The sequence below is a fragment of the Tamandua tetradactyla genome, chromosome 2 (assembly GCF_023851605.1).
Source record: "Tamandua tetradactyla isolate mTamTet1 chromosome 2, mTamTet1.pri, whole genome shotgun sequence".
In the NCBI taxonomy this organism is placed as follows: Eukaryota; Metazoa; Chordata; class Mammalia; order Pilosa; family Myrmecophagidae; genus Tamandua; species Tamandua tetradactyla.
In genome coordinates, this window is record NC_135328.1 from 166,836,557 (window position 1) to 166,848,533 (window position 11,977).

The 11,977-nt window shown below is 52.2% G+C and overlaps 1 protein-coding gene across 1 annotated transcript in view; it reads right to left on the reverse strand.

The window, feature by feature from the left end:
- Positions 1-7,425, reverse strand: part of ACOT11 (acyl-CoA thioesterase 11) — a 47,916-nt gene extending 40,491 nt beyond the window's left edge. The window contains exon 1 of the mRNA XM_077149552.1: positions 6,564-7,425. Coding sequence (XP_077005667.1) covers positions 6,564-6,596 — 33 coding nt within the window. The 5' untranslated portion in view covers positions 6,597-7,425. The remainder of the gene's footprint in view (positions 1-6,563) is intronic.
- Between the last annotated feature and the right edge of the window lie 4,552 nt (positions 7,426-11,977).

Sequence of the window (11,977 nt, forward strand, 5' to 3'; positions counted from 1 at the left end):
AGACAGAGCCTGGCAGGGGTGCGGCAGAGGGGACACCAGCCCTGGAAGGAGATGCGGTGACCCAGCCCATGGGCCTTCTGAGACAGAGCCTGGCAGGGGTGCTGCAGAGGGGACACCAGCCCTGGGAGGAGATGTGGTGACCCAGCCCATGGGCCTTCTGAGACAGAGCCTGGCAGGGGTGCTGCAGAGGGGACACCAGCCCTGGGAGGAGATGTGGTGACCCAGCCCATGGGCCTTCTGAGACAGAGCCTGGCAGGGGTGCGGCAGAGGGGACACCAGCCCTGGAAGGAGATGCGGTGACCCAGCCCATGGGCCTTCTGAGACAGAGCCTGGCAGGGGTGCGGCAGAGGGGACATCAGCCCTGGGAGGAGATGTGGTGACCCAGCCCATGGGCCTTCTGAGACAGAGCCTGGCAGGGGTGCGGCAGAGGGGACATCAGCCCTGGGAGGAGATGTGGTGACCCAGCCCATGGGCCTTCTGAGACAGAGCCTGGCACTTTGGATACCCTCCCAGCTCTCCTGCCTTCCAGGCGACACAGTGAAGGAAGTGGCTAGGAAGATGGTCTCTAACCAGTCGATCCCACCTCATTTCTTCCAGCCTCTGGTGGGCTGCAGGAAACTCTGATGGACACCGAGCCATCACCATCACCTCCACCACTCCCCAACCAGAGGGCTTAGCAGGCTCAGCAGTCCCCTCCCAGCCTCTGTTGTTTGCCCAGCTGAAAACCAGTTTATGCAGTGAAACTCTTAAGAGGCATCTCTTAGCTTTTATGCCTGGAATCTCCACTTTTATCTTCAAAAACAAGGAGAGGGTGGGGACCGAGTAAACTCAGAATCCTAGGAGGCCCTCAGGTGGGGGTGAGGGGTGCTAGGAGGTGCTCTTCCCCTTGCCCCAAAGTCACTTAATCCACAGGCCCCTTTCCCTTCTGGGGCACAGCCTTTCCCACAGACTCCACTGCTTCTCCCAGCCCCACTCCATTCAATCTCTTAAAACTTGTCTTCTGTTGTAAATCCCAGCATGGTGTTAACCTGCCTGGCACAAAGCAAGCTCAAGTGGCAGGAACTATAATTACCCCGTGTCTTCATGTCACAGATGAGGAAACTGAGGCTGGGAAAGGGGAACCCACTAGCATGAGGTTACTCCAAGAACCTGACAGCATCTTCTGACTCCAGCCCTCCCACTTGTCCCTCCTGCAGCTCTCGGTAAAAATAAAGAAACACTGGGTTTCTCCACACCTTCCCTAAGGGATCAGAAAGTAATTCAGACCTACCTGGTTCAACTCAGCCCTGGAGGGTGCTGGAGACCAGAAGCTGCTTTAGGGGGCCATACCTCTTCCTGACTTCTGACCAGATTTCCATGCAGAGCTCCACCTGGGCACCGGGGCACACCTGGGGCCAGGCTACACTCCCCCAGGGCAGAAACCCTGTGAGGTCCAATGATCCCACTTGCACAGAAAAGGGGTCGGTTATCTAAGGGACATACTTGCCCAAGGGAACCCTGCTAGTGAGAGATGCAGCTGGGATTTTGTTTTTCTCACTACCAACGCTTTTCCTATCCATTGGGCTCCTCTCCAAAGGAGACGCTTGACAGCAATGTCTACTGGCATTAATTAATTAATACTTTGCTCAGAGCAAATTATAAGTATTGAAGAAGCCCCAGGCAGTATCTACATATTACATGGATAAGGGAGCCCAGGGGAGTCTCTTTTAAGGAATCACTACCAAATTTTCTCACCATTTCCTTGTGTTACTGGCTCTTTCACACCTCTCATGTGCAGGGGCCTCTTGCTAACCTGAGAAGCTTTTAAGGGCAAACTAACCCATCACCTCTTCCAGGAAGCCTGCCCTGACCTGTAGTTCTGCTGAGGGGCCACCTCTGGGCTTCCCTCTGACACCACCTGGACATGCCGTGCTGTCATCGCTGGTTTATACATCTCTCTGCCTCCCTACCAGCTGGGGGCACCTGAGGACAGGTCCAGTCTGACTCATCCCTGTGTCCCCAAAGCTCTGGACTCTGGTTCTTTCCATCACTGCCCTGATGCCATTTCTTACCCACAAGGAAGCCGTTCCTGGGAAACAGCGGGGAGCATGCCGGCCTGCAGCCAGGGAGCTGGCAGAGCACCCAGACAGCAGTACGGTCTGTCCTCTGGAACCACAAGACAGAGCAGGCACGAGGCCGAAGCGTCAGTTCCTCCCTCAGCCAAGTCAGCCCAGGACAAGGAGAAACGAGCCACCGGGCCTGGGGCCCCTGCCAGGCTGAAGCTGAGGCTCAGAGAAGATCTGGAATTCTCTAACGAGCCCTGGGTCCTGGTTAACGTTCTAATGCCCAACCTTGGGCCTTGGTTTGTTATGCTCCTGGAGCCTTGGTTTTCAGACCGGTAAAGCCAGAGGAATCCCAACAGCCTTGCAGAGCTGTCAGGAAGCTTAAACGTGCCTAACATATAGGAGGCACTCAAGGAACAGTAGCTTTTACCATCTCATCCGACCAACCTGTCATGTTTGGAACTGTGAGGACCACACTCATTCCATTCGAAACCACGCAGGCCTCCGTTCGGTGTCTCAAATGCACCAAGCTACCTCCCACCTTGGGGCCTGCCATAAACACTTTACCCCCAGCTCCTTCCATGGCTGCCTCCTCCTCAGGCATCAGGTCTCTGCTCACTTGTCACCTCCGCACAAAGGTCTCCTCTGACTTCCCTCATTCTCTCAGGGTACCTGTTCTCCAGAGGATCTAAATTTGAATCCCAGCAGTGCCACCTACTAGCCGTGTGACCTTGGGCAAGTTACTTAACCTCTCTGTGTCTGTTTCATCTTTAATACGGGCACAAAAAATAGTATCAGCTTCAGAGTTAGGAACTTGTAAGGCATTTATCATTATTTTATGTTTATTTTTAATAAAGTATATTATGTTTTATAAATGTATTTTTTCTACTATTATTGCTATTAACCCTATTATCATTACTATTCACCAGACTTACCAAGAAATTTCATTGTGTATTTATTTGACTACTTGCTCACTGTGTCTCCCTCACTAGCTATGGGCTCCAAGCAATAGCCTGGGTCATTTGCTAAGGTCTACCCAGCATCCACCACATGCTAATCAGAAAGTTCCTGTGGAAAGAGCAATTAAAGTCAGTACAAAGTCCCGAGGAGACACTAATTAACTCTGGGGCAGGGCAGGATGGGGATTCAAAGGGGAAAACGGATGGCTGAGCCTGGGATTTGTACATGGCTCGGGAACAGGCTGAAGTGTTCGAACCTTGCCTCTTCCTCCAGGAAGCCTTCTGGGACCACTTCAGTCCTCTTCTGAGCTCCCTTTATCACTCAGTCATTCAACAGTTTTTGAGCATCTACTCAACAGCAGATATACCAAATGTCTGATGTCTCACCTCCACTGCTACACAGCAAGGCTCCTTGTGGGAGACCAGCCCCTGCCTTTCATGTCTGGATCTACCTCAAGGTGGTGCACAAACCCTTCACCAATGTCCAGCCCCCACAAGGCCCAGATGGGGAGCACCTGGCCCAAGGACACACAGTAAGTAATGGGGTGAAGATAAGATCCTAATTCAAGGGCTGCCGACTCCAAATACTATGCCCTAAACCTCCCACCCTCCCATGCTAGACCTCTAACAGGGCTGAGGGTGGGGTGGGAAAAGAGCCTCTCCAGCTGTCCTCAGGTTCAGGATAAAATAGGGGGATCACAGTCGGGGAAGGGGGCTGAGGTGCGTGGAGCAGTGTGTAGGGTTGAGGGTGCATGAGCACACACACAGATGCTCGTGGCTGTTTCTAATCTTATGCAAGCACAGAATTGCTTAGGGGAACTGGGACAAATCACCCCTTCACCATTTCCAGAGCTTCCCTGGGGGCTGACCTGCACCAAACTAGAATTGAGGCTGACAGAAGTTGCCAGACTTCCAGGTCGCAGCCCAGGAGTGTGAAAGATTAGCACCTTCGATAGCGGAAGGAGAAGCATTCTGCACTGAGAAAGGCAGGGACTGAGACAGAGGTCAGGACACCTCTCTAGCAGTGCCCCTTTCCCCTCTCCCCAGCTGGGGAGCAGCTTACTCACAGGTGCCTACTGCTAAGGGGGTACCCGGCAGTGGGTGAGAGCCAGACTTGTTCGACTCCGAAAGTACTCTGTCTGAAACACCACAGGTTACTTTAAGGGGCCTCCAAACCACTGGTGAAGTGGGGCTTGTCAATTATTCATCTGTTCCCAGTTTCACCTGCCCTTCTTTCTTCCCCAATGAAGAAGTTTGGTGTTCTGTTTTTCGGTTTGCTTGTTTTAAATCAAAAATATTTTTGGTAAAAAGCCATCTCCAAACCATCCTGGGTTCCAGGGAAATGGAGAATTCAGAAGGGACAAGGAAAGTCCAAGGAGGTCCTAGAGCCACATGGTGCGAAAGTGGTGCTCAAACCCGGGGTGGTCTAAACCAGGAGGAGGTGGCCTGTGTCCACCTGAGGGCCAGGCTTCCACACCCCACACCTCCACGCCCAGGCTCGGGGCGGCGGGGCTGAGTGGAATGCCCGCTGGGCTCGGAGTCCAGGAACGGGGGCCCGGAGTCGGGCCAGGTGGGTTGGCATCCCACTTCCGTCCTTCATCAGGCTGAGCCTCAGGTTCCTTCGAAGCCCAAACTCTGGAGTCAAATGGCTCAATTTCAAATCCCACTTCTGCTACCTCCTACTAATGTGATCTTGGGCAAGTCACTTACCCTTTCTGAAGTGACTTTTCTCTTTCGAATATGAGGATGACAGCTGTACCTACCTCACAGAGCACTGAATGAGTTAATAGGTGCAAAAGGCTTCACGTAGTACTTCATGCACAGTCAGCATCATATAAGGATTTCCTACTTTTGCTATCACTATAAAATGGTGATATGGCCCTCCCCCACTTCCTTACCCCCAATTACTGATAAGGATTAATGGTGAGCGAGGAAAGGAAAAGAGTCACAAAGGGTTAACTACGAGAGAGCTCAGGAGAAGACAACCACAACCAACAGCCCCTTTCTCTCTCTTTCACACACATACTCTTGCAAAGGTTCTGCCCACCTGGAAGATGCTCTCTGCCCTGTGCTAAGGGGACAGGGGCAAGAGGCCCTGCTGCTTGAGTCTCACCCTTGGCCTCAGTGAGAAGCTGCCCATCCCCATTCATTCATTATGCATTCACTGGGGCTCTGGCCCAAGCCTAACCTTGTGCTGGGCACACAGAGAGCAGCCTCATGGAGCTCATGGCTGGTGGGGGAGATCACATGCATGTCAACCACATAATCCAGTGTGATGAGCTGCTAACAGAGAGGCTCACGACGCAGTGAGAAATCTAGGAAGGCTTTCCAGAGGAGGCAACGTTTGAGCTGAGATCTGAAAACTCAAAAGGAACTTTCCTGGGGGGTATATTAGTGGGGGAGGGGTACATGGGGTGAGGATAATTCCATCAGAAGGTAGTCTGTACAATAGCACAGAAGAGAGAACAAATATGCTGCACCCAGGCAGTGGCCAGCAGTTCAGTATGACTGTCACAGAGAATGCTGAAAATGCCTCAAAAGTGGAGACAATAGAGGATGAGGAGGAAGAGACCAGGCAGGGGCCAGAGTCCCAAAATCCCTTTTTTTTTTTTAATCAAGTAAGGAATGTGACTGTCATATTGAAGGCAACAGTCTGAGCAGGGGAAAAATTATCACTTTTACCTTTTAGAACCATCCCTCCAATAGGGGTTGGAGGGAGCTGGACATGGCACAGGTTGAGAGCTGGGCTGAGGGGTGGCTCTGCAGAGGGAGGGGAGGGGATGCATAAGAGATTTTTGTATTTGCCTCCATCCTTTTGAAAAAGGCTTTTCCTCAAAAACATCCTCAGAGGACACCCACCCTGCACCCAGCACGACCCCTGTCAGTCTCTCCTGAACCTTCCTCCGTGTTCTTGGGGAGATCAAAGGCCCCTCCAGGCACCGCTGAGCACTTGGGTCTGTTTATATCAGCATCTAATCTCTGTTCCAAAGTCCCCGGAAAGAGGTTCTGGGGAAAAGTTTTCTGTGAGGTCACCTTTGACAGACCTTTCTAGGTCCTGCACCTGCTCTCCAGAGGAGGTGAGTGTCCCCGAAAAACCCCAGCCTCATCCGGTCACACTCACTCACTCGCACCCACATCCCTCACCCCGTAACTCCCACCAGCCCCGAGCCCTGACCCTTGAGAGTTAAACACCACAGACCCACGCAACTTGTTGTCCAGCACAGAACTGCATGGAGTGAAACACACACACACACACACACACACACCAGAATGGAATCCCAGGCACAGAGAACTTGCTGAAAATGATTCTACTCAACAGAGCCAGCCCTCTGGGGATCTAACAGCTCCTGGAGCTTAGTTTGGGGTTGTCGTTTGTAATAAACCAACTCAGGGGTTCTGTGATTTCTCCTTTCAAAAAGAACTAGAAAACGGCCCGTCAACAGTGAGAGAGAAAATGCAGTGCTCCTGAGTGAAAATGGAAACTTCAGTCCTCTTTCTGGATCCCCCACCTCCAATCCCCCCTCCCCTTTGCCTCCCACCCGCCCCAGCCCACCCTCCATACCCTTCGTAGGTGATTTCCGACATTCTGGATCATCACGGCAGAGTCCTGGCTAGCAGTGTCCCCGCTAGCTGTGCCGGCACTGTTAGCGGGAAGCAGCCCTGTCCAGCCCTGTCCGGAGAGTCACTGGTCACCTGAGCACCAGCCAGCTCCGGCTCCAAATGAAGCACTTCGGCGGCCTCTCTTCCAGCTCCTCCTCCGAGCTCCAGCCCCTCCCGAGCCCAGCTGTTGTCACTGACTGCCCTCTGTCCCCCTTCTCCTAGAAAACCCCCGCACAGGAGGTTCCTGTGTCCCACTCAGTGGAGAGAAGAGAGGGTGCCAGCTGGGCCACTGCCACGTCAGGGGGCCCTGGGCCTGCCCACTGGGCACCTAGCCGGACACTCACTTTGCCTCCAGCCACAGTCAAACATCAGTCACCCCCATTTCCACCCCCCACCATCCTCTCCACAGGGCCCCTTGGCTCTGAGCTGCTTCTAGGGTCAAGGAAGGGGTGGCTTCAGCTGCCCAGGTCCAGCTAGTCAGCCTGGTAAAACAGGTGCCAGGTTTCCACCGTCCTCAAGGAGTCATGCCAGAAAGTGGCAGGTGATCAGGGAGCTGCCAGGAGCTCCAGAGAGATACCAGCCCCACCTGCTCGGACTCTTCACCCTTGGGAGCGCCGCCTACCTGCTCCACTGCTCCCAGGCTGCCGGCATCCAGCAGCTGATGGCTGAAGACAAGGTACGCCCCCTCACTTCCTTAAAATAGTCTGCATGACTTTTCTAAAAGTGGCACCAAATTCCGCCTGATGGCAACACAGAGTTCAACCCCCTGGGCACCTGCCCCAGGCCCTCTTGCGGCCACTACCAACGGAAAGAACAACAGGATGTGCCCTTCTCCCTCTGATTTCCACAAGGGGCTTGATGAGGACGTTTTGACACTTACCTTGGGCTTCTCAAAATAGGCCCGGGTGGGGGTGGAGGGGGGCGGGCGGGCAGGGTGGAGGAGGAGGGGCGGGTGGGGGTGGGGAATGGGGGGAGGGGCGGGGAGAGACTCGGGCCCCAGTTGCCAGGATGGACAAGTGGCTCAGGAATAATAACCAAGCACCTCCTGGGTGCCACCTCGTGTAGTTCTCCAGTCCATCCTCACTGGAAGGCCCCCCGGGGAGCTACGGAGTGGCAGAGCCGTATGGGAACAGCCCGATTCCGAGGCCTCTGCCCTTTCCTTGGTACCTCATGGCCTCTCATTCATTCACCATGGACGTAATAAACGTCTCCTCCTGATCATGTCCTAAGAGTTCCGGGTTCTGGATCTGGTTCTCACTGACGTGCCCTGGGACTTTGAGCGAGTCTTCTCCTCTCTCTGGGCATCTCTGCCCCAAGGATTCTAATGTCCACCCTGGGAGCTCAGGTTTTGCCCTCAAAGGGCTCACGGTCTGACTAGCAGTTCAGTGTCCATAAGCAAGAAATGAAATTGACACCTTCAAGGCCAAAAGCTGGTCCAAGGGTGGCACTGAGGTTTGGACCAATCCGGAGGCTTCCTGTATTGCCCTGAAGATTGACTGGGCTCGGATAGGCTGAGGAGAGGAATGAGGCGGAACGCCTAACAGGAACAGAACAGGCTGCTGGCACAGACAGTAAGGCGCCTCTGCATGCAGGAAAAAAGATGGAACCCCATCATGGAGGGCTTCAAACGTCGGGCAAGGGGATCAGGCATCCGGGACTTCACGTGAGAATGAACAACATTCTCAGCTGTCACAAGACCCCCTCCATTGGTCATGAGAACAGCCAAGAGAGGGGACAACTCATTCCACTGAATCCTCAGGATAACTCTGACCAGCAGGCAGCCAACGTAATTTCACTATGCAGATGACGGAATGGAAGCCCAAAAGGGCTTCCAACCAAGACCACACAAGAAATCAGAAACAAGCCACGGACCATGGGAGGGTCACCTGGCCCCCAATCCAACCCGCCAGAAGACCATAATGTCGCAGTCTCACCAGACTCAGAGCCCAAGAATAGAGCCCTCAGATAAACTAGTCCAGTCCTCCCGTTTTACAGATAGAGAAATTGAGGCCCAGGGATGGGAAGTGGGCCACACAAGGCCATACAATGAGGAAGTTGTCCAGAATCACCCATCTTGGCCTCAAATCCACAGCTCTGTCCACCCCACCCCAACAAGGCAGAAAATGCAAAGGCTTCCCTGAGACTTATGAGAGGACTTCCATGGAGGCTGAATCAACCTTACTGTCAGGAACAAGCAACAGAGGGCTAGCTCTTTCTGCCCACAGAGGGCCCTCTCTTCCCTGTGCTATCTGGTATAGCACTGATTCCTGAGTCACTTCAGAAGCTCTGTACAGTCCATTACTCCAAGGGAATATTTTCATGGGTAGCTGTCTCCCCTTTCCAACTTGCCTGGGAGCCCCCTGAGGGCTGGGACCACATCTTCTTCACCTCGGTGCCCCCACCAGCCCCCAGCCCAGGGCCCAGAATGCACAAAGCCTGAAAATATAATCCTATAATGGTAGATGAAGAAGAGATCTGCAGGATCACTACGTCTATGGTTCTCACATTTCCATTCTGTACCTGAATCATCTGACTTGTCAAAATACTGATTGCTGGACCCCATCCTCAGAACTTTTCATTCCATGGATCTGAGCCCAAGAATGTGCATTTCTAACAAGTTCCCAGGTGCTGCTGATGCTGCTGGTCCAGTAGTCCTCAAAGTTTGGGAACTACTGAGCTAGGTCAGATCTCCCATTTTGCAGCTGGGGAGAATGAGTTGTGCAGAGATTTTTTTTTTTTTTTTGCAAGGGCAGGCACCGGGAATCAAACTCAGGTCTCCGGCATGGAAGGCAAGAATTCTGCCTGCTGAGCCACCATGGCCCGCCCTGTGCAGAGATTTTAAAGGCGGCACAGATAGTATCACTGTCATCACCATCACCATCATCACCATCATCGTCATTATAGCTTCCATTTATTGAGCTTTTCTTACTTGCCCAGTACCTTGCAAGCATTTTTACCTTTGGGCCCCAATGACAGCTCTAAGAGGAGGGTACTATGATTATTACGCCCTTACAGAGGAGTAAACAGAAAAAGAGTATTGAATCATTTGTCCAAAGTCACATAGCTGGTAAGAGTCAGCTACTTTGGACTTTGTAACTAAGCCCAAAGCCCACAAGTTCATCTACCACTCTATATTGCCTGCTTATGCCTTATGCTGACCTGTCAAGAAGCAAGGCTCAAACTTCTGAATCTAGTAGGCTCATGGCTCTATGTGGGATGGGCTTGTGGTGCCTTCAGTCCAAAGGCCCAGCCCTCGCCTTGGTCTCTGTGGCATCCCCTGCCTAGAGAAAACTGGCCTTTAAGCCCTGTGAATACAGTATTTTCACCAACAAACATTCCTTTTCCCACATTACTTCCTTTTTTCACCTGGCCCCATTGATCAGGTCTTCCTGACTAGAGGATAAATGGCTGCGTTAATTCTTCAGGCCCACATCCCAACTCGACCCCCAGTGAAAAAAAGCAATGAAATAATCACCATATATATTCCCTTGTGATATGAATTGTCACTGCCAGGCAGGGGAACTTTGCCCCCATCAAACTGGGTGCGTACAAGGGTAGGGGCCTCATCTGAGTCCTCATCTGAGTCTGCCCAGAAAGAGCAGAGGCTCAGTGACTGATGAATGAATGAATGAATGAATGGGTAGAGATGCAAATGAGGGAATGAATGAGTGAATAAATACCCAAACTCCCAGGAATTTCCTCTGCTGAGTCTCTTAGCCTTCCCACATGGGACCGCACATCTTCTGGCAAGAAGAGACCTCAGACATCACTCCAACTCCAATTCTCAGCACTGTTGTATTCTGCGGGCCAAAACTTACAGCAGGCTCCCTCCCCAGCAGCATCCCAGCCACCATTTACATACCTCTGGGATTGGACAGCTCACTCCATCCAAGACTACAATTAAAGAACTCTGATAGCTAGATGGGTCTTGCCACCATCCCTTGACCTCCATCCACAGTCCTGGATCGGGGCCACCCAGAAAGTATGCTCCCCTGGCTAGTGACAGCCAGAAGAGATGTGGGAGCACATGTCCAGTTCTCGTCTGGCCCTGGCCTCTCTGTCCATACTTATTTCTTCTAATCCTCTCCAGCCATAAACGAATTTACCATGGTTACCTCATACATCTGGGATTTCCTCTGTTCTTGCTATTCCCTCCATCCTGATGCCCTTCCAGTCACTCTAGGTCCAAACCTAATCTGCCATCCAGACCCAGCTCAAATACCACCACTGTCTTCTTGGTGCCTCCTAAGTAGAAATTACATCTTCTTCCTCTGTACTCCAACACACACACATATACAAACACACACACACACACTATTCACAGATCTTCACTTTTTCCTCAGAGTTCTTTCTCTTAAATTGTACTGATTTGTACCAATTTCTCCTTTTTGACCTTGAGCAACCTGGTAGCAGGGATGAGGCTGATTCATCAGAGTATCAAGCCTCCTTCCTTCCCACTCTGTACTCAGAGCCTTGAACATAGCAGGTGCTCAATAAATGTCCAGGGAATGAATGGATGAGCAACTGAATGCAAAAGTACCAATTTCTCCTTTTTGACCTTGAGCAACCTGGTAGCAGGGATGAGGCTGATTCATCAGAGTATCAAGCCTCCTTCCTTCCCACTCTGTACTCAGAGCCTTGAACATAGCAGGTGCTCAATAAATGTCCAGGGAATGAATGGATGAGCAACTGAATGCAAAAGAATAAGGGAATATGTGAGAAATGGAAGTAAATGTGTATGTAAATGAAAGATTGAATGAATGAATCAAGAATGTTGTCATCCCCTCCTATTTTCCAAGCTAAAGACTCCCAGCCCCTCTGGGCATGGCACAGCAGAATAAAGGAAGTTGTGGGATAAAATGGAGGGGTAAGGAGAGGTGGGGGTGGGGGACAAAGGAAGGAGGTAGTGATAGCAGCAGGAGAGGAGGTCACTTCAACAAAAGCCACATGCCCATCAGAACCACAGTCCTTCATGAGAAAAAGCTAGGTGCAGGGAGAGCAATGAGAAGACGGTTAAATAGTCCAGGAGAAGGAAGACACAGTTGGTGGTGTTGAAGAGGGCGGAATGCCAACAGGTCATGGAAACCAGATTTGCGAAGGATGAGCAGAATACAGGCCCTGTCCAGCCCTACCTACCTGGGACCCAAATATACCCTCTCCCAAGCCCCTTAATTTCTCCAGCTCTTGCTGGCGCCCTTTCCCTAGCCCAGCCGCTGAGGATATGGAAGCAGCCTGACTTCCTGGGTCCTCAATGCCCTGGATTTGGCCCTTGCCTTGCCCAGAGCTGACTCAGAACACATGCCAGTGTTCCCCCGCCCCCTAGGGAGTCAGCCTTGGCAGCACCCGCTGGACTGTGGGGCCCGTGCCCCTGAGTCC